The sequence below is a fragment of the Cricetulus griseus genome, chromosome 5 (genome assembly GCF_003668045.3).
Source record: "Cricetulus griseus strain 17A/GY chromosome 5, alternate assembly CriGri-PICRH-1.0, whole genome shotgun sequence".
Classification (NCBI taxonomy): domain Eukaryota; kingdom Metazoa; phylum Chordata; class Mammalia; order Rodentia; family Cricetidae; genus Cricetulus; species Cricetulus griseus.
The window spans coordinates 124,562,844-124,584,854 of NC_048598.1; the positions used below are offsets into that span (position 1 = coordinate 124,562,844).

Consider the following 22,011-nt stretch of genomic DNA (forward strand, 5'->3'; position numbering starts at 1 on the left):
ACATACCCTGGAGGCAGGGAGGAGGGAATTGTGTTTTCCGCATACACATAAAAAACTGAAGCACTGAGAAGTGACTTGTCCAAGTTCTCCCACTGGAAGAAGACTGGGACTTCTGGGTCAGTTTTTCAATTCCCAGTCCTATTCCACACACAGCCTCTGTGCACAGTAAGTAAGGAGACACTTCTCTCTGTACCACAGAGGCCCTCTCCTTGCTGCCACAGGATCTACAGTCTCCTGTAAGGTCTTATGGTGTTTCTAACAGAGAAACTCACCTGGGCCATCAAGGCAGCCATTTCAAGAGCCAGCTCCTTGGTCACTGGGAACCTTCCTGCCACAATTTCTCCGCTGGTTTGGAAGGCAAGTAGCAGCCGCTCTCGCTCTGTCTCCCCTTTGACTTGACTTCGAAAGTATAGTCTATAGGGAAGACAGTAAGAAGCCAGGTCTTAATTGGCACCCCAAACAAGAATGAGAGGGCTTCCTCTGGATCTTTACCTTGATTCCTAAAGTGGAGATAACTGTTTATGCCATTTGTAAGCCTCTTTTCTACCACCCAAGAAATGCGTAGCCACGCCTAACCTAGCTGTGGGCATGCAGGTCTCACCCACGAACAGGTGGTTGTTCTGAACACACCACTAGACTTACTGCATTTTGCATGAGGAATCTGGTACCTAGAATGACAGCTGATTAGGGTTCTGGATGAGCTAAGACTCTAAGAGACTAATGGAAATTACATGCCTGGAGACATACTGGGATAGATTTCTCTTATTTAAACTGGTAGAAAGTATTTGTTTATGACCTATATGAAATATAGGAAATTTTTATTTTTTAGCCTTAAATGTCTTTAGCCTCACATAAGGGGACATACAGCCACCCCATTACATTGGTATGCTTTTGTGGCATTTATGCATACACATGTCCACAAAGTAGTACAGAGAAGGCTGAAAGAACACCTGAGCTACTAGGGTCTCACGAGGGATCAGGAGCAGGACCAGCCTTCGACCCACCTGATGACTGCCACTTAGGGTGGTAATTATAGGCCCCTATGCCTTATTGGGACAGTTTGGGAGGTGATGAGCTGGTGCCCAGGGGCAGCCCTCATGTTCACCCCACCCTCAGGCAGCTCCCAGGACCTGTTCTTATACATCAGCTTCACGACGCGTGTCCCACCCTCAGACTTTCCTGGGTGCAGCTCCTTCAGCGTTTGTTCCCACTTGGAGATGGCATCACAGATCTTGAATAGACAAAAGTCTAAAGTCAGAACAGTCCCTTGTGAGGAGAGTCAGGTCCAGCCAGACCTGGACTCTGGCAGAGCCGAGTGAGGGTTCTGTCATTAGAAGGTTGCCCTGTGAGGCCCCAGGCTGCCAGGATGGGCTGTGTCTACCCTTTCAGTGAAGAGACAGATGGCACCATGGATGTAGTGAGCACCCAGAGAGGACTGTTGCCTTGCTGGCTTTGTGAAGGCTGACCTCTTGAGAACTAGGCAGGTCCCAGTTAAAATCCATGGCATCGTGATCCGTTTGTCTTTCACTCACATTCTCCTTTCAATGAAATGCCTGCTATGGCCAGAGCCTTACAGGTACCCACCCATACATGCATTAGAAAGAAATGTGGCAGTTTTTCCATGCACTGCTAAAGACTAGCCCTTTGTTCTAGAACAACAAAGAAAGCAGATGCTGGAGTGAAATGCACCCATCCAGTGTGGCAGTATGTTACGATAAATCTTTAGAAACTGCTCTTGCCTGGACTGTTTGTTGCTGTATAAACTAGACATGCAGGACCCACAAGAAAGTGACTGTTAAACTTACAAACAAGACAGTACTGAAGGGTTCCTGTTAAAATGGAGAAGTGTGCCAGACACACTATGGCCTATAGGCTGAAGATGGATGCCCCAACGTTACAGAGGAACTTTGGGTGACTGTCCAGGTAGCAAGAAGTCTCTGTCAATTCTAGAGTTTATATATTATCCTTCTATGGTCTTTGATAGAGTTGAAGACAGGTAGTTATGGTTATAGTTTTCCTCAGTTATTATAAAAGATAAGTTATCTTTCTTTTTATTTAGACAGAAAAGAGGAGATGATGGGGAATGTACTGTGTATGTTTATCTTATTGATTGTTAAATAAAATACTGTTTGGCCAATGAGACAGCAAGTAGACGGGACTAGGAGTCAAAGAGGATTCTGGGAAATATAGTAGAGAAGTGATGATCCAGACAGGAAATGACATAGCAAGGAGACTCATATTTAAGCGAAGGAGAAACAGGAAGGGCCCCTTTTTCCCGTTTGCCTCCTCCAGCGGCAGGATGTGAGCCACCGGCAAGGAGGGACGCCAATAAGGCGTCCGATAAGATAAATCTTATAAAATATATAGATATATGATAATTGAGACTGAGCTAACAGAGGAGAATCCTAGTCATTGGCCAAGCAGCATTTGTACCTAATACAAGTTTCTGTGTATTCAATTTGGGCTTAACTCGGGCGGGCAGATGGCATAAAGCTCACACGTGGCGGTGGGTCTCAGGCGGCTTTTGGCAGAAAGATTTATCGTAACAGCAGTACATATCCAAAAATGCTTTACACCCTCGTGGAATGAGCCCCACCCAGACCACTGTACAGATCAACTGTCTCTTTCAAAGGCTTTCACTTACAGAGGTACCGTGAGGATCTACCCCCTAAACTATGGTTGAGTCTATAAGCATAGGCAGACGAGTAAAAGCTAGGTGATAGTGCACAGCCTGGCTCCCACTGGGTCTACTCTTAGCTGTTGACCTAAGGGGGCAGATATAATTGGCGGCAGGCTAGGCAGGGCCTGCTTATCTTTACACTGAGCCAAGAGGCTCTTCCCCTGAATGCTTCGGAGACAAGACTACGAGGATCTTGTCTCCAGAGTCAAAGTCCCATGTAACTTTCCCTGAGGGCACAGATACATTTTAGGATGGCACACAAATGCTGGCCTAGAGAGATCACCTTGGTTTCCACGCCAGATAGGCTGCTGACCAGTTAGTTAGGCACATACTGGATGAGCTTTATCCCCACCACCTATATTTCTGAGCTAAGAGAGGTGTGTGTGTTTTCAGGGAGGGGGCTTACCTTGACACGCCCTTGAAGACAGTGCTCTAAGTCTCTGCCAGAAGGATCATCAGTGAAGAGGGCAAAGCCAGACTGGGATGGCTTCCTCATGCCTGTCTCCTGGTTCAGCCGCTGGAGGAACTCATCAACTGTGGAGGAGCCATCAAAACCAACCACCTGGAAATGGAGAGAGGCACCCTGAACCAACAAACGTCCTGAGGGATTGTCACTGGGGTTGGTACAGGGTAAGGGCAAGAAAAGGCCAAAGCCAGATGGTTTCCACATTCACATGCACAGGAACCTGGGCCTCCCACTGTAAACTGGAGCTGGACAGAGGCCTAGGCACTCCTGTACAGTCAATATTCTGGGGCTTCTATCTCATGCTACTTTCTGGCCCAGTGTTTCGCTTCCCTGGTCAGGCAGCGGGTTCAGAAGACCTACCTATAAGACACCATAGTAAAGCACTATGGGACTCAAGCTCCTTCTCTGTGCCTATACTAATTGTGCCACTCCCACCTCGAGTCTAGGCCATCTCTTTTGTTGATGTGCCTATTAATCTGAAAGCCTACAAGGCTTAGTGCACTTACAAGTATTCTCTGGAGGGCGATATAGAAAGACGTGGGGTAGGGAGCATGCTCAACTTCCTTACCTGATAGGTCCCATTGGCAAAGTGCACAGGGATGCTGAAGGGTAAGGAGTGGTGGAAGGGGTTTCGTAGCAAGATGGACACTACTTCCATACGTGATGGCCTGGCCTCCCTTTCTCCTGTCTGCAGGGTCCGCTCCACTGCCCTCTGGCAGTATGTGGCATACTGGCCAGTTTCATTTCTAAAAACAGAGATGGGAATAGTAGGAATTCCTTCCTTTTGGCACACTAACGTGCATACCCAGACTTAGTTGGGGTAAAAACTAACTGGACAGGGTATGGGGACCTAAACCTAGTATGGGGTGTTATTACATTTTTATTTCAGGTGGAGGCACACTTATGGAAGCCAGAGGACAACTTGTGAAAGTTGGTTCTCTCCTACCATGTTGCTCCTGATTGTCAACCTTGTCAGTAAGCACCTTCACCTACTGAGCCATCTCACCAGCTACAACTGTCCCTGAGGACCGATCTGCAGCACACAGCTGCCATAGACATTTTCTTTTGTTTTTGTTTGTTTGTTTCTTTTTTAAACGAGTACTAGGGATCTAACCCAAGACCTTATACATACCAGGTAAGTGCTCTACCACTGAGCTACACCCCCATCCCTGCATAGATATTTTCTTGCAGAACCCAGAACATAAACATTTGAGGATAATATGGATAGCATGGCTTCACATGAGAATGTCCCCAAAATACCAAGGACACATGGATTGGTATCCAAAGAAGTTAAAGTATGCTCAGATCTCCACATGCTCATGGGTACCTGGGGATGGGTGAAGTCTCTTAACAACCAAGCAAATCTGAGGGGAAATGCAGACAATTCAGCCTCATCTTCCCCCTCATCCTTTTGAAACACAGCAGTCAACAGTGTAGGAGTGGCAGGGGAAATGCTTTCACTTACCTGGGATCTGCATGGCGTTGAAGCTGCTGCTTGACATACCAGAGGAAGTGATGCTGAGGCAGGAAGAGTGGGGCACACAGAGCCAAGAGCTGCCAGCACTGCCATGGAACACAGACAGTGTGGGGTGAGTGCTGGGACCCTGCTCTCGAAGCTCTGAGCCACAGCACCTTCACTATTCTTTCTCCACACCAGCATCTCAACTCTCCTGTCAGGCCCTACCCAGGACAGCAATCACATTCTGACCAGGCACAGATCGGGCTAGGACTGGAGAACACCTGCCCAAGCACCTGCTACCACCCCCTACCCTTACACAGCTCTTAGAAGTGTTCCAGCCAGTTGTTATGTCCCCAGCCTGTGCCCACCTGCATAAGAGAGTACTTCTGAGGCGGGCGGCAGCTGGTCTGCTTCATGAGCTGGCAGTAGATCTCACTCTGTAGCTCAGGGTGAACAAGGCAGACCTGCAGTGCTGTCTGCGCCAGGGACACATGGTAGTCCACGGAGGCTGCCTCCACAGGCACGTTGATGAAGAGCTGGCAGGACTGGAAGGGGATGACAATGGGCACGGGCAGGGGCAGCCCACTGGTTATTCTTGTGACAGGCACCGGTGCAGCAAAGCCTCCGGGAAGGTCAAGCTCACCGACTGGCAGCCCTTTCTAGAGGGAACACTGTTCCTGCTCATGAGGCCGAAAGGATCTCCTTCAGGAGCAGAATCACACCTTCTTTAAATGTAATGTTTTCATTACATAAGCATTACATTAGCTTGCCTGCATCAGCAGAAAACATTTTTTGCAAGACAGGGTAGCACAGACTGGCATTTAACTCCAAGTCCTGCCTTTGCCTCCTGTGTGCTGGGATTGTGGACATTGTAGCAACACACACTAGCACCACACTAGCAAGGTTTTTTGTTTTTGGTTTTTTTGCCAGAAAATGCAGATGGGCACAAAGAAGACTAAACTAGGTCAGAAATCTCTGATGCCCCAAAATGGTGCAAACTGAGCCTTTTCTGTTGTTACTTGAAGGGGATGGCAGCTCAAGGGAGAGCTTTGGCTGGCATTTCCCAGAACCCTCAGAACTTCCTCCTGGCCTGCAGAACGGTTATAGTCCTGCTATAAAGGAAGCCATAAAGGGGACCCTGTGAGACTTTCTTGTCCTCTCCACAACCCTTGGGCCACCCCATAATCACACAGGTCTCCTGTGCTATGATGAGCTCAAGCTGTGCCAAGCAGAGCCTGGTTACATGTGGGCACCAACAGCCAACAGGCCTGGGCTCCACTCCCATGTTACCTTGAAGAGCTTGAGAGCCTCCGTCTGTAGGGCCTCAGAGGGCAGGGTGGTAAGGGAGTTACATAGCCCATCCCGACTGTAGCACAGCATGGGGTGCCTCCAGAGCGGGGAGTCTGCACAGGGCACAGACCAGAACAGTGGCAGTTACTACAGAGGAGAGAACTCGCCGCCTACCCTACCAGCCCCAACTCTGACTTGCAAGGAAGGCAGTGGTTTAACTCTGGGAAACATGGGTTTTTCTGGGTTGATCATCTACAGACTGAAGGCCATGGGGGTGTGTACTGAAAACTGCACATTCCCTCGCACGGCTGTTGAGGAAGGCAGCCAAAGCTTTGCTGAGGAGCCACAACCAGGCTAAGTAGACAAAGCTGTGAGTGCTGATGAGCACAAGTGTCTGCATGCAGGAACGGCCTTCCTTGCAGGATCAGGTTGAAGGAGCAGATGCATAAGCTGAAACAGACCAGCCCTCAGAGAAGTAGTAAAAGGTATGTGTGGTGTGCACCTCTGGGTAGTTCATGAGGGCCCTGAGAAGTAATTGCCAAATAAGGACTCCCAGACATCCCAGGATTAGGTTAGTCTGGTCCAAATTGAGGCTTCATTTATTAACAAACTCTTAATTATAGATTAACCAGCTGCCTCCCCTCACTCCTACCTCTACCCCCCAAATCTTCTGCATAGCTAGCAAAGCTACAGATTAAACAGAGTAGAACATTTACCCAGGTGTCTAGAAAATCTGTTTCCCAGATTCCCTCACATACAGTGGTTACCTCAGTGTTTTGGCCACAGACAGAGAGACCCAGGAGCATGGGATGGGAGTTCCCCAAGGCATTTTTTTTTTTTTTTTGAGACAGGATTTCTCTTTATTGTTTTGGAGGTTGTCATGGAACTCGCTCTGTAGACCAGGCTGGCCTCGAAGAGATCTGTCTGCCTCTGCCTCCCAAGTGCTGGGATTAAAGGCATGCGCCACCAAAGCCCGGCCTCCCCCAGGCATGTTTAACACAGCTTAGGTATAGGAGTGCTCTCTTTGCTTCTTCTCCAATAAGTGCCCTGCCACGCCCCTTCAGCCCAGGCCGCTCTTGCCTTACCTGGGTCTCCCTCACCATCCATCAGTTTCCCAATGAGCTGCTCATAAACAGTGCCCACCTTGGCGCTGCTGCCTCCTGCAGCCACTGTGAGGTGGTAGAGCCATGTGTCCTGGGGGAGGACAGAAAAATAATCAGATGCTAATGAGGTAGAAAGAGTAGAGACAAGAGCTGGTTTTGGGGCAGGAGGTGGAGCTGAGTGACAGCAAAAAAGAAGTGTGTAATTTTAAGATGGGAACAGGGTATACACCTGTTACGATGTCATAGCAGAATCTGGGGGAGCTGAGGCAGAGGGATCTCAAGTTCAAGGTTGGCCTAGGATTATGAGACCCTCTCTTGGGGGCGGGAAGTAAACTTTCACTAGATTGGCTAGCCTGAGTCAAGGTCACCACTCCAAAGAGAAAGATAGGATCAGGTGGATGTAAACCTACATTTCCAAGTTTGTGGTGCTATATCATGGCCCATGATGAAGAGATGCTGGTCACTTGGAATGAGTTCAATAGATATTCAAAAGTAATATTCCCATTCAGTGTCCCAGAAGAAATAAACTTGAATTTGGAAAGCTCAGGAGAAAAGAGAGAGGGAAATCAAAACCCAGGTCCAAGCTAGGCCACAAAGGTCCAGCTCGTCCCTTACCTTTTCATGCTTGGTGCCGATGAGGAGGTAGGTGGGGCTGTGCTCTGGGGGGTGGATCACCAAGGTGCAGTGGGAGGAAAGCAACCGTCCAGTTCCTCCAGCCTCATAGTCTTCATCGGAGTCACAGGACCGATCTACTTCCTCTATGTGAGCATCCCGCACAGGTAGGCAGCCCAGGGGTCTCTGTGGACATGAGCCTTCCATGAATAGGACAACAGGTGGACAGGGGAGTCTCCCTTTTCTGAGTGCTTAGGCTGTGTGGGGCTGGAGATCACACATGTGGAGAGAGGGCTTGGCAAGGAGATGGAAGCTGCAGCACTGCAGCCAGCCAGAAGCAGAATACTGTGCTTAGGAAAGTGCAAACTGATGACAGTGGCCATGATGCTGGTCACATGCTCTGGAGGGAGTAGGACTTGTATTTGTGATAGGGTGTGGTGTGGTAGAAGGTAAAGCTGGGGACCGCCATCAGTGGCATGCAAGGTACACAGTTTGGAGGAGGCGCTGTTAGGAGCTCAATGAAATACCTTGTCCTCATGGCTCCGGTAGTAGTAGAAGGTTTTCCCAACAAGGGCACACCAGACCAGCTTGGAGTGGCCATGCTTTACCTGTTAAGTGAAATGACTTTATTAGAACCAGGACTCCAAAATAAATCCAGGGCTAGCCAATACAGGCCACAGGGAAGGTTGCCAAAGTCAGGTCTCCTTTCATAGTGAGACTGCCACGGTAGGTACTCTGTGGTAAGCCAGTCACAACTGGGCCACTCAGAGACCTATGACCTGCCACTGACAGATTCTCCAGGTAATCAGAATGCAGATATGGGAATAATCTGCTAGTTGGCATAGGCCAGAGCTGTAAGGATGCTATGAGGTAAATAAAGGCCTTGGCAGTCTGGAGCCTTAAGTAAGGTACCCTAACCACCAGGGGACAGCAACTGAACACTCATAGAGATGAAGGGTGGGCTTCTGGGAGGCAGAGGCTCAGAAGGAAAGAGTCTGAGCACCAAGCTTGCTGGGCTCAGTAACTATCCCTGATCTAACCCACAATAACTCACCCTGTTAGTGTGCTTCCTAGTTAACTTCCCTTTGCTGGGCTTAACTAGGGTCTCTGCTTCTAGGAAAACCCTAGTTAAAATGTCTTTAGGCAAGCTTGGGATACTAGTCTTTGAATGACAGTCACACTGGCTTTATTCAGGTCTTTGTACTGTTAATCCTGACACAGCTAGTTACACTAGGAGGGAGGGGAGGGAGCGGACACAACAGATGGGAGACAGTGCCTAATGTCCTAAACATTAAGTAAAAACTTTTCTTTCCCTTCTGTCTTGAGAAGTTATTCTAAAAGCCCACATCTCTGTTTCCAGAATCACCACCATCATTTTGTATGCTCAGACCACGTTTGAGGGCCCACTGGTTAAGCAGTTCTTGGAGAAAGAGCCCATCTCTGGGTACACCCATGCCTGGCTTCCATTACTTCCCTATCAGTTCCACCTTGTACCTTGGTCAGCCAGCCCTTCACAGTAGGTTTGGCGCCCCCTTGATGCAGAGCTGGCGGTCCAATGACCTGCACCTTCAGAAGGCTCTGTAGGACACGGATCCATTCTTCCAGGAGGCTGGGGGACTCTGCTGTTAGGTAGTAGGTTTTGTTCTCAGAGATGAGCTGTGGGGATAGAGAGGGGGGATTAGAGCCAGTGAAAGACAAATCCTTCGACCTACTGGGCCTTCCAAAATGCCACCTATTCTCTCCCTTCTTTTCCTTTTTGACTTTCTTCCCTTCCCTTCACCTCTCATTCTGTTTCATGCTCACAACCAAAGATCATATCCTACTCCTGGTATGAAATCATTCACTCGTGCTTATTTTTGTCTCATCTTTGCTTCAATCACAGTCATATCTAAACCCTACACCATACTGTATATCTAAAATCCAGGACAGCTGCCACGAGAAGGCTCACCTGAAATGTCTGTGCTCCTTCCCCTCGAACAATCTGGCAATGGGAGTTCAGATCCACTTGACCTTGAGGTTTCCGGATGACATCACTCTGTAAAGGAGGGGTAAAGAGGAGAGCATTGGAGTTTGGAGGCTTCTCAGATCATCATTTTTTATTCCAAGTTACAGGCGCAAAGTGATTCCCAAAATTCTCAGGCTATGGACAATGAATGACTTGTTCTAGATTCTTCTAGCAAAACAAAGCCATAATTAGGAACATGAGACCCTCTAAAGCAGGCCTCAAGAGATCTCAGAAGAGTCAGCCTCTAAAATTGGATCAGAAGCTACTAGGTTTCTGTTGATCAATTATGTGTGGTGACCAGTGCCTATCATCCCAGCTACTCAGTAGGCCTGGAAGGAGGGTGAGGCTGGTCTAGGCAACAGAGCAAGACCCAGCTCAAAAAGAAAACAAAACCAAACCTTTCTATTCAATCCTTACACCCACAGGTATGGCAAATAAAGTGGCAATAAGTCACTATTATCCTTTCCAGCACTGCTGCAGACATCATTAATTGATAGTGCCATGTTTCTCATGGAGGAATTGAGGTCCAGCATCCTTAACACAGAGCTGGAGACAGCTCCAACCAAGCAAACAGCTATACAAGAGACAAATCCATTTTTGCCTTCTTTAAAACATGATGATTGGTTCTGCCAAACTAGTTCTCAACATTCAAGGCCCTCAATTCCAGACACTGGAGGAAAAAAGGGAAGCAATGGATATTTCTGTAGTACAATCCAGAAAAGGTAAGGGCAGCCTGGAAACATCCCTTTACAAGGCCAGACATTAGAAGAAATCAGTTCTGAAGGAAGAGGAAATTGTCTTGATAGCCTCCCCAGCTTGTTTCAAAAACAGGTGACCACCTCAGAGTCCCCTGTGTGGTTTAGCACCTCCAAAGGCCAATCAGGCTGCCCAGTCTGTCACCTGGCAGGCCTCATGCCACACTGTCCTTCCTCCAGCCCCTCATACAGTGTGTGTCTGGGCTGTAGTCCCTGTCATTATGTCCTGGGGAGGGCCTCACCGGAGACTTGTAGTATAGGATTTGTCCCTGTCTCAGGACAAACCAGCGCCTCTTCCATGTCTTCACTCGGCTCCCCATTTTCAGCAGGTAACCTGACTTCTCCAGTGCCTCCTGAAGTGGAAGCAAGGAGGAAAGAGGGGACAAAAAGGGAGAGTCACATGAGGCTCCTGAGGGTTGGAAGGCAAGGAGGGAAAGGGACACAAAGGGGAAGTCACATGAGGCTCCTGAACACCACTCAGGACAAAATGGTCTAGACCACTACATCATTTTTTTAAGAAAAAAATCATTGACCACCTATGAATGTTTATTTCCAGGTTCTGTACACTGATGAGATCCAGAAGAGAAGTGAATTAAGAGTGGCAATCCTACCATAGAGGGATCCCAGTGATGACTGGGGAAGGGACACCTAGCCCCCACGAGAAGGTGGTATATCAGGGCTGCAAGTAGGAGAGAAGCTGGCCAGGGAAGGCTTCAGGAAAGAGTGGCATCTAAACTAGCCTACAGGCTGGTGGTTCTCAACCTTCCTAATATTGTGACCCATTAACAGTTCCTCATGTTGTGGTGACCCCCAACCGTAAAATGATTTCATTGCTACTTCATAACTGTAATTTTGCTGCTGTTAATAATCTTAATATAAATATCTAATATGCAGGATATCTGATATGTGACCTGCTATTCTAAAGCAAAGGCCAGATTCCTTTACCAAGACCAGTTGAGAGAAGGAAGGCCATTCAAGGCATCACAGATAGGAGAAAGCAGGTAGGTCTCTGAGGCCCAGGCTTCCCAGCCATAAACATGGTCCCACAATAACCATGAGGACCATGAGGCAAACGAGACATGAAGCACAAGCCAAACACTGCCCCAGCACCTGGCCTGCTAAAGCTTAACTGTTAGTCATGGTGGCATCTGAGGTCAGGCTGAAGATTAAACAAGGTGACAGGTGCCATGATCCTCATGGGGTCTGAGGCACTCCCTGGACTTGGGCTCGTCTTTCTCCATCATGGGGTCTGTGCACAGCTGTCTCTGTTAACGCTTCTAGAGCCTCCTTCCCACTACCATCTTCAGGTCCTTCCTCTCTCTCACTGCTTCTTGTATGGGTACTGAGGCCCAGGCAGCCTCTGCTCAGGTTTGCTCCTGCCCAGGGCCCCTTCCCCATTCACACACAGGGCTATGTACTCTGCTCACCCCATCAGTGGAGTACGATGAAGTCCGCTGCAGTTTGTGTTCAGGCTCTGAGTAGTCACTGTCTAGTGAACAGGCATCAGGAGGGATGGCGTAGTCACCCTCAGAACTCAATGAGGACATAGATACTCCTGGTCACAGGGGAAGGAATCAAGACTGGGGTCACACACCCCTCCCAATACCCAAATGGCCAGAAAGTGTAAGGCTTCCATTCTCCACTGGGATCCCCTGAGTCTAGAGCTGAGGGTAAAACTGGTAGGAACCCTGGTAGAGATGAAGTAGGAAAAGACTGAGAGTCCCCTCTCCTCTGTGTACCTCTCTTGATAGCCCGGGGGCTTCCCAGGCCACTGGTCTTCCTATACTCAGAGCAGGGGACTGACATCCGGAAACTTGCTTGAGAGCTGCAGTCGTCATCAGATCCAGAGGATTCATCCACAAAAGGCACATTGCTGATCTGTGTGGCTTTCTGCAAGACAGACACCTCCCCAACTACAGCTCAGGCTTCCAAACAAGCTGCTTCCACACAACAGCTGGACCTAGTTTGGTATGCCCACATAACCTGTCTGGGGAAACATGAGGCCATCACCCAGCTGAGGCACTGCTGACTAGACAGCAGTCCCAAGTAGTGTAAAGTTGCTTTCTGACCTCACTCTTTTGGTCTTACCTCCATGCTGCACTTTGGGTCCCCAATTCCCTTACCCCAACTTCTGTGGTTCCCCAAAGGGCTCCTGTTTCTTCCACTAGGGGGCCAGAGAGCCACGCCACAGGCTAAATGTGGGACAGGACACTGAGACAGGGGAAGTGATCTTGTAAACACAAAACTAATCCTTTAAGAGTGTGGCAGGGGTACAGCCAAAAGATGACTCTAGTGCTGAGTATGGTGGCACAGCCCTTAATTCCAGTACCCAGGAGGCAGAGGCAGGCAGATCTCTGAAGAGTTTGAGGCCAGCCTGGTCTATATAACAAGTTTCAGGCCAGCTAGGGATACACAGTGAGACCCTGTCTCAAAACAACAAACAAGAACTATTGTGACAGCATTTGAATGTGGGAATGTAGCTCAGTGGTATAGCACCCATCTAGCAAGAAGAGGCCCTGGGTTCTAAGTCAAGCACTGCAAAATCAAACAAAAACTAGTAGCAAAAAGATGAAAATATCATGTTGCAGTTACATGCTAAACTTTAAGGATAAATTATAAATCAGGATAAAATGATGGGCGGGCAGTGTTCTTGTTACTGCCTAGCTTGTTGCCTTCTGCAGTGAACTAACAAACTTGTTTTCTTCCAAAAAGAAAAAATAAAAAAAACCCACACGTGGTGGGCTGAGCTGCCTGACCATGGTCACTGCTGAAGACACCTGACCTTCAACCCCAGTGCAGGTACTATGCTGGGACTAGGGGCTTCTCCATAGCAGTTTCTTACCCCCTTCAGTGCTGTGTAGACAGGCACCGTGACATTCTTGTAGACAAGGCCAGAGAAAGCTCCAGGGAATGCAAGGGCAGGAGGGCCTGAAGCTGAGGGGGAAGAGGGAGGAGATGAGCTCAGAAGGTACAATTCACCAGCCGGCTCAGCTCCGGGAGGTAGAGAACTGGGTCAAAACCTTCCTATCTCCTCCCACTGCTTTCTTTCCCCTTGACTTTCTGGGGATCATGGATAAAGGGCCCATCACAAGAGAACCCAAGGTCTACCCTTTAACCATTTCCTCCCCGGGAAGCTTGCACCATGTCCCACTCTTGCTCAAGTGAGTTACAAATATGTGCCCATGCTATGGGTGGCCAGTGACTCTTGAGCCAGGAGCAGTGCCCATCTGAGTCAGGGGGCTCATGGCTCTTCCACCCAGTTCAGTCCTGGGGGAGGCAAACACTATGAGCTAGAAGGCAGGACTTTAGGACCCTTCCTTGCTAGGTAATAAACTGAACTTATACAACTCCCTTTCTGGTTCCAGGCAGCCCTCACTGCCTGCTATATACCCCAGGGAACAGGAGCCAGGCCCGCCAAAGACATTTTAGGACTTCTTGCCCCTCGTGTACTCACCGCACCAGGCAGCATCACTTTGGGACGACACATCTGACAGCTGCATGCCTGATGTGGCCATGGCATAGATCCGGCTCTCCTGTAACAACAAGTCCAAGATGTCAGGACTGCTCACCTCAGCCCCTCCATGACCGTGGAGGGAAAGGTGACTTAGGGGTAGGCAGACCTGGGTTCACCACCCAGGACAGGCTGGTCACTGGCTGAGGAATTTTAAGCAAATTTCTTCATTTCTAAGCCTCATTTTCCCCAGCTCTAAAATACTCCTGACCTTTTAAGAGTCTGCTTAATGCAATCAACTGATGTAGTTAATTAATGTATAATATAAACACTTCATGCCTGGGGCATAACCCATGCCCAGCAGATTTTCATTCCCTCTGGCCTCCACTTGAGGCAAAGGAGGTTCAAAGAGAGCTGGTCAGTAAATTGTCTCTCCATTTCTTGGATTCTTGCCTATTTTAGTGACTCCTAGGTCCCAGGGTCTCACCCCAGAGGTTGAGAGTGTTGACAGTGAGGAAGGGAGAACCCCAGGAATAGAGATGTTTGTAATTCAGCTGTTTGAAGGCTAGGATACATAGCTTCCTACAGTAGCAGGGTGCACATGTCAGGCTTCCAAGGCCAACCACAAAGCTACTGTAGCCCAACAGGGTTCCAGACCCCTAAGGTAAAGCACTTCTGCCAAAAATTCTGGCACTAACTATGCATGCCTTTGGGTCTGACGTGAACTCAAGAGGAAGAGAGTTTGGCTCTCAACAGCCAGGAAGGCCTTTCCCAGGCTGCTCCAGGGCTGTTTGCTCTAGAAGCCCTACAGTGAATACAGGCAACTCTTGAGGCACAGAGGCTGACCAGTAAAGTCAGCCATGCTGGACCAGAGAAGCAACTAAGGGCCACGCTGGAAGGGACTGGGATGAATACAGGCCCCAGAGTAGCACATTGATATGCTGAGGTAACCAGAGTTATGGCAAGACAGGTGGAGGACAACAGAGAGACACTCGGGCAGGGCAGTGCGGGGGCAGGCTGCCTATGCTCAGGCAGGGCAGATACATCAATGTGAGGAGGAACTGGGCGCAGATCTCTCTGTTCATATTGATCATGGACTTACACCAAGGACAGGCTCCCACTTCATAAGGAAACAAAACTCAAGGTTGAGGAAAGGTCAAACAAAAGATAGCTCTGTTGGACAAAGGGGCACCAAATGTCTCCCTCATGAAGTTGTTGAAAGGCTTAGTGAAAAAGAGCTTTACAAACTCGAAAGGCAGGTGTACTGATCCACCAATTACTTGGACAGAAAATGCCCTTTTCTGGATTGCAGGCTTTGCTCCTGACAGTTACTGCCCAGCTGGCCCTGCCTGAGGGAGACACCTAAGCTTCGTTAGGGAGCTTGGGTGAGCAAGCAGTATGCCTTCTTTCCCTCAGGAGCAAGTTACAAAGGGGACTGTAAACAGGAGACCAATTCTCCTCAACCAGCATGCTGATAATGGGGATTCCTGGATGCCAGCAGAAGCAGGAAGACCAGTGTTACTCCTGACACTGAGCCTGAACACCGTCACCCTGGAGTGCAGCTGGCAACGGGCCACATTTGAAGTCAACCTTGCTCAACACTCTGTGACTCAAGTCTCACAGGTGCTCTGGTAGCAATCCTCAAGCTGGCTGGTAGTCCATTAAGGGTACAGTCAAAAGCCTGGGTGTGGAGCTCCTTGAACTAGCACTTCAAAAGGAAACCCGGAAGTATGCTGCTGAAATTAGGGGTCTCCAACCCACCCGAGAGCAGCCATTTTTTCTGCTGCCAGGAGCAGATGTCCTTGCACATCTGTAGCACTGGGCTTGATTAAAAGATTGACATATGTGCCCATGTCCCCAGGGGTGGTGCAGCTAGAGTGCTGGGGCTGTGCTTCTAGGCAGCCAGACCTCTACTGGAAGCCTGGTTCCTTCACTAACAACATGACTTGGGAAGTGGCTGAACTGTAGAAAGCAGTTTCTTATCTATGAAAGGGAGAAATAGCACCCAATCCCACATATAAATGAGGCTATTCCCGAATGTCAGGCTCTGTGCCAGGCCTTCATGTCATCCTCACCACTGACTTGTGACCCAGTCATGTTCTACCCTCCTTGTTTTTTTATTTTATTTTGTTTTTTATTTTAACCTTTATCACAGATGTCAAAGAAGCAGAAGAGTAGAAAGCATGACCTCCGTCCCCATGACTCATTTTCACTCTGTATTAATGCTCAGTCTTATTTTATCTGGATTCCCCATCTCCACTCTGGATATGTCATTGTGACCCATAAGGAAGCTAAGGCTCAGAGACAAAAGTAGCAATAACAATAGACTACTAACCACCTACAAGCACTTGTTCACTACATATTTTAGTCAATTATTTAGTATGTAGGGAGGTTTGTCTGCATGTATGTTAGTACACTCCTTGTGCATCTGGTGTCTGAGGAGGCCAGAGGAGGTCACTTGATTTCCTGAAACTGTAGTTAGAAACAGTTGTGAACTGGGACCATGTGGGTACTGGGACTCAAACCTGGGTCCTCTGGAAGAGTTGCACAATCCCTCCATCCCCTCAATATAATTTAATCTTCCCAGGAACCCTATTAGCTGGACTAGCAAGATGGCTCAGTGGGTAAAGGCACCTGCCATCAAGCCTGAAAACCTGAGTTTGATTCCCAGAATTTGCATGATAGGAGAAAACGGACTCCTGTGAGGTGTCTGATGTTCACAAGGGCACCATGGCACACGACCCCCCCCCAAATTAAATGTAAATAAATAAGGAAGAACCCTACTAATAATCACTATCACCCTCCCTTTAAAGATAGGAAACTGGGGCCATGGGCTTAGAAACTTGCCCAGGTTCACAGGCAGAAATTCAACACCAGTGGCCTGATCTGGGGTACAGTTCCTCTCTTCCACATATGTTGCCTCCAAATCAAAGAGAACTGAAGAAATCACAAAGCACCCAGCTTGGCACATGGCACATATCATTTCAAATTTTGGCTCTGCCCTGCCTGGGTGAGTGGGTCAGGCTGGCCTGTCTACCAGTCCCCCACAATGGCTGTGTGGATGAACCTTATAGCTCATGGGCCCCAGATATTCTCAGTGAAGACCATGCCTATGGTTGGTTCTGCCCTCTGCCCAACCCTGATGAAGTCACTTACCCAGGATGGAAACCGGTGCAGGGGGGGCGTGGGTGGCTTCTTCTCCAGTTCCACTTCCTCCAGGGCAGCTCTGGGGGGCTTCAGGCTTTCTCTTTCTTCCTGTTTCCCTGTTGGAAGTGGCTCCTCCATCTCCATCTTCTCGGCTTCTTCCCGGGCTTTAGCCCTGGATTCAGACTTGGAGAAGCCAGACAAGGGGAGGGCTGGCAGAGCCCCAATCTTAATGTTTACCACATGGTCAAAATGCCCAGGACCCACCTGTGGTTGACTGTGGTGCCTTTTGGCCAACTGGAAGCTGTCCCGGGGGTTGCTGGGAGCCCGCACCTTTGGCAGAGTCAAGCTACTACCAGGGCCACCTTCCCTGGAAGAAATCTTAGTCCCAGGAAATGTCCCTCCTGGAGCAGTGAGCAGATTGGCCCTGTATGAGGCTGACACATGTTTGCGGCTGCCAGGCTTCTCCAACAACTGGCTGGGTGAGCCCTCTCTTTGAGGATGAGATTTAAGGGTCTTGGCCTCTGCTATTTCCCCAGAGTAGACCATGCTGGAGCTCAAATCCTCGAGACTTCTGGCTTCTGACATAGAGTCCTTGTTCTGCAGGGTACCCAGAGAAGGTGCAGGCACAGCCACCTTCAAAATTTGAGTATGGGTATTACTGTCCTGCTCCACAGGCTGGGTTCTGGGTCCTGAAGGGACAGGGTTCCCCTCTGGGGTTCCCTCAGGGACCACTAGCAGCTTCTCTGAAGGTGTCATCCGAAGATCTGTGGATGAGGATAAACCAGGCATACCCATTGAGAACGCCTTCCACTCTGTCCCACGCCTTGCTGTGCCTATAGACACCGGTCTACCTACCCGCAAGGGTGTCCCGAAGGGCTTCCACCTGCTCCACCAGCTGCTGATTATAGGCCTTCAGGTGCTCATTCTCTGTTTCAAGCTGGGCAAAAAGAAAATGAAGGTTTAGGGGCCTGTGTCACTTGTCACTCAGTGGTAGAGTATATGCCTGGCATGCCAAAGGCCCTGGGTTAATACCTAGCAGTAAGGAAACAGAGGGTTAGAGTGCCCAACCCTGCTTGTTCATGTGTAATCCAAAACAAGCCTGAAAGTCCAAATCTTTGAAAATAGCACATGGTAGCATTTGCTTTTCTAGTTCATTTTCATTTTCTCCCTCCCTCCCTCCCTCCCTCCCTCCCTCCTCCTCCTTCCCTCTCTCTCTCTCTCTCTCTCTCTCTCTCTCTCTCTCTCTCTCTCTCTCTCTCTCTCTTTGAGGCAGTCTCTCTATGTGGCCCATGCTGGCCTGGAACTGATAATGTTTTGTTTTGTTTTTAATTGTGAAATATAGCACACACAGAGAAAACTGCATCTCACTTCAGTGAAGTGCTTAAGTGATTCTGAAGCTGCTGCTCATATGACCACCTTGCAAGCTGAGACGGCAGTTTGTCAGCACCTGACACTTCCTGATTTGCCCCTTCAGTCACTCTGTCCCCTCCCCACAAAAGACAACAGTTCTTCTTAGCTTACCAGATTCCCCTGCTTTCTGAATTTTACCACCCCCGGGTGCATTCCTACACTTCAATTTAGCTGGACCCATGTTCACTCTTTAGCTAATAGTTACACACTGTGTGTACTTCTCTACATCCACTTTGTTTCTCTGTGAATGCTACCTGTGAATTCTATCCTAGTAGTGACTGTATTTTCTATTAAATTAATTAAGCTCAGGGCTGGAGAGATGGCTCAGAGGTTAAAGGCACTGGCTGTCCTTCCAGAGGACCTGAGTTCAATTCCCAGCAACCACATGGTAGCTCACAACCATTTATAATGAGATCTCGTGCCCTCTTCTGGCCTGTAGGTGTACACGCAGGCAGAACACAGTATATATAATAAATCTTTTTTAAAAATTAATTCAGCCCAGCACAATTTTCTTGAGCACTTTTCAAGCAAGGGCCAGATGGGGGCAGGGGGTGTCCTTAATTTATTCTAAGAGTTCTGCCCTCAAGAACTCACAGTCTAATGACTCCCTCTGTTTAGAAAGCCATTTACTTGCTAGTAATGCTGCAGTGTCTAGTCCTGGGTTCCTAAACAAAGCTATAATCAGTGACAAACTACAAAATGCATGGCTATACAGGAAGAGGGGCTGAGAGGGAGAGAACCAGAGGTGTTTGGTGTGAACAAAGTTTCCTTCTGGGGTGAGAAGCAGCTTTAGAAACAGTGGTGGACACACAATATGCTGCTATACTGTAAGTGCTTAATACCTTGGCATTTGGATACTTAATAAACAGTCAACGTGGCAATATTTATGTATATTTACCACAATCTTGAGGGGAGGATGGAATTTCACTGTATAGTCCAGGTTGGCCCCAAACTCACAGAGCTCTGCTTCCTCAGTGCTGAGATTAAAGCTGTGTGCTACCACAACAAGCCTGACCACATGCTTTTAAAAAGATGTATTTTTTTAAAAAGTTGGTATTCATGTGCTTGTGTGTGTGTGTGTGTGTGTGTGTGTGTGTGTGTGTGTGTGTGTGTGTGTTGTAAAAGCCAGGGAGTTGGAGCCCCCAAAGCTGGAGGTATAAGCAGTTGTGAGCTGCCCAACTTAGGCATTGGGAACGGAACTCAAGCCCTCTGAATACACCCTCTTAATCACTGAGCCATTTCTCTAGGTCATACTTTACAATATTTTAAAAGAAAAAGAATAAATGGCATTGTGATGTGCTCACTAAAAAGAAGATGAGAGGATTCTCCGAAACTTCCAGATACCAATCCCATCTCCCCAACCTCAAACCCAGTACTAGGCTAGAAGAAGGGTTCAGGAAAGCCGACCAAGACAAGAGGAGAGGAAGTGACTGGAAGGACACGTGGGGAGAAGGAACATGTAGCTTGGTTTCACTATGAGGATTGTGGGTGAGACAGCAGTTGGGGAGAGGCAGGCTCCTGGGCAGGACCTCGGGCTGAGCTTTCAACTCACCTCTGCTAACTTTACTGTCACCCATTCCTTGATCTTTGCAGCCTTTTCTTGAACAATTTTGGCTTCTTCGGCTCTTGTCTGCTTCTGCAAGGAGAAAGCCTTTAGTTAATTACAGCAGTCTGATGGCTGAGATGGGTGCTCCAAGTTACAGAGGAACTTTGGGTGACTGTCCAGGTAGCGAGATGTCTCCATCAATTCTAGAGTTTATATATTATCCTAGTGGTCTTTGATGGAGTTGAAGACAGATAGTTATGGTTATAGTTTACTTCAGTTATTATAAAAGAAAAGTTACCCTTCTTTTTATTTAGACAGAAAAGAGGAGATGATGGGGGAGGTCCTTCTGTGTATATGATTGTCTCATTGGTTGATAAAGTCCTGTTGGCCAATAGGAAAACAAGATAGGTGGGACTAGGAGGCAAGGAGGATTCTAGGAAAGGTAGGAGGAAGCACAGAGTCACCATGTGAGCCCAGGAAGACAGGATGCTTGAAATCTTATAAAATATATAGATTTATGATAATTAAGACTGATCTAGAAGATGAGAATCCTAGTTGTTGGCCAAGCAGCATTGTACTTAATATAAGTCTGTGTGTTACTTGGGACCGTAACATAGAGGTGGGTGGAACTTGGGCGGCCTGGCGGAAAGCGCCCATGTGGCAGCAGGACTCAGGTGGCTTGGCAGAAAGACTTATTGTTACAGCAGTTAGCAAGGAAGGAGAGAAGCCAGGAGAAGGAACCCAGTGACAGAATGAGGTGATGCAGCAGAGAAAATGAGCTCTGTTATGGCTTTTAAAAATATCTTCTTGGGCATGATACTGCACACTTACAATCTCAGCACTTGGGGGTGCTGAGGCAGGTAGAGCCTAAGATCAGGTGGACTAGACAACAAAATCCTGCTAAAACAAAATTTAAAGTGGAAAGGGATTTTTCCTACACATAATACAAATCCCAAAAACCCACCAAGGAAAAAACTAAATAATACACCCTTATACCATCTCTATAAATTACTGTGTGACAAAAGAAAAGCATTTAAACTAACTAAAATACCAATAGAGGAGGACCAGCCAGGGTGGTGTATACCTGTATACTCATCTATGCATGAAGCTAAGGTGAGAAGCACAGTTAAGCACAGGTTCAAGACCAGGCTGGGCAAATAGGGAGACCCATTTTCAAAACAAAACAAAAGACCTATTGGAGAAAGATTTGTAACAGAAACAACACACATACAGATAGCTAGTTGCCATGAACAACCCAATAAACATGCAAAACATGCAAAGGATATGAATAGGAAGTCAACAAAAAAAGGACCCAGAAGATGTTGTGAAGCTCAGCCATATACAAATACATAGGACATCATTTCCCTCTATCAGACTACTTTGGTATTACCTGCAAATGTCAAGAATACTGTAAGCAACTCTCACACAAACTCAAGGTCTCTGTGGAGACAATTAGACAACATCTACCCATGTTTCAAACATACATAACCTTGGTCTAACAGCATCAGAAGCACTCATGGCAATAGCATTTGAGAAAGCAGCACAACATAGCACCCAAAACCTGAACTAGCCTGAGTGCCCACAAGCAAGAGATACTTAAGTAAACCTGGTACAACCACAAAATGAGAGTCACTGCTGAGCTTTGGTACACAAGAGACTAGTGAGAAGTGGAAGTGAGCACTGGGGAGGAAGGGGAATGCTCCTTACCATTTTAGACCCTTCTGGATGTTTTGTACTTGACTATAGCATACATTATGCTTACAATTTAAAAAGAGAGAGCTAAATGAGCACAGAAGTAGTAGCCCCAAAATAATCAGTAACTGAAAAGATACTCATCTAGCCAGGCCTTTAATCCCAGCACTAGGGAGGCAGAGGTGGATCTCTGAGTTTGAGGCTAACCTGATCCAGTTCTAGGACAGCTATCGCCATATAGTAAGCAAACTTCTGTCTCAAGAGAGAAAAGGTTTTCAACTAAAGGCACTGAAAATGGAGGATATAGCTCAGTGGCAGAACAGTCAAGTACCATGCATAAAAGTATAAGTTTGAGAATCAGTACTGGGGGGGGGGGCTTTAAAAGAACTATAGGA

At 47.9% G+C, this 22,011-nt stretch overlaps 1 protein-coding gene and 1 long non-coding RNA gene across 4 annotated transcripts in view; one reads left to right on the forward strand and one right to left on the reverse strand.

The window, feature by feature from the left end:
• Positions 1 to 22,011, reverse strand: part of Plekhh1 (pleckstrin homology, MyTH4 and FERM domain containing H1) — a 47,855-nt gene that overhangs the window by 5,746 nt on the left and 20,098 nt on the right. The window contains exons 5-25 of one of the 2 annotated variants that reach the window (XM_027418367.2): positions 19,931 to 20,014; positions 17,824 to 17,905; positions 17,233 to 17,732; positions 16,978 to 17,151; positions 13,825 to 13,903; positions 13,213 to 13,304; positions 12,110 to 12,260; positions 11,798 to 11,925; positions 10,613 to 10,723; positions 9,559 to 9,645; positions 9,105 to 9,266; positions 8,138 to 8,218; positions 7,614 to 7,796; positions 6,981 to 7,089; positions 5,896 to 6,008; positions 4,974 to 5,150; positions 4,612 to 4,709; positions 3,715 to 3,892; positions 3,087 to 3,242; positions 1,131 to 1,231; positions 273 to 414 (exon numbers count right to left, since the gene is read on the reverse strand). In XM_027418367.2, coding sequence (XP_027274168.1) covers positions 273 to 414; positions 1,131 to 1,231; positions 3,087 to 3,242; positions 3,715 to 3,892; positions 4,612 to 4,709; positions 4,974 to 5,150; positions 5,896 to 6,008; positions 6,981 to 7,089; positions 7,614 to 7,796; positions 8,138 to 8,218; positions 9,105 to 9,266; positions 9,559 to 9,645; positions 10,613 to 10,723; positions 11,798 to 11,925; positions 12,110 to 12,260; positions 13,213 to 13,304; positions 13,825 to 13,903; positions 16,978 to 17,151; positions 17,233 to 17,732; positions 17,824 to 17,905; positions 19,931 to 20,014 — 2,988 coding nt within the window. Of the gene's footprint in view, positions 1 to 272; positions 415 to 1,130; positions 1,232 to 3,086; positions 3,243 to 3,714; positions 3,893 to 4,611; positions 4,710 to 4,973; positions 5,151 to 5,895; positions 6,009 to 6,980; positions 7,090 to 7,613; positions 7,797 to 8,137; positions 8,219 to 9,104; positions 9,267 to 9,558; positions 9,646 to 10,612; positions 10,724 to 11,797; positions 11,926 to 12,109; positions 12,261 to 13,212; positions 13,305 to 13,824; positions 13,904 to 16,977; positions 17,733 to 17,823; positions 17,906 to 19,930; positions 20,015 to 22,011 lie in introns of both variants that reach the window. The other variant, XM_027418366.2, reaches the window with a different exon arrangement.
• Positions 3,177 to 17,027, forward strand: LOC113835117. Of its 2 annotated transcripts, none has more exons than XR_004770106.1 (4): positions 3,177 to 3,310; positions 4,036 to 12,338; positions 13,083 to 13,169; positions 13,736 to 17,027. It is a non-coding gene; the product is annotated as an uncharacterized LOC113835117 (long non-coding RNA). The 2 variants fall into 2 exon arrangements; XR_003485941.2 differs by lacking the exon at positions 3,177 to 3,310 and having other exon boundaries at positions 9,263 to 10,337; positions 10,927 to 12,338.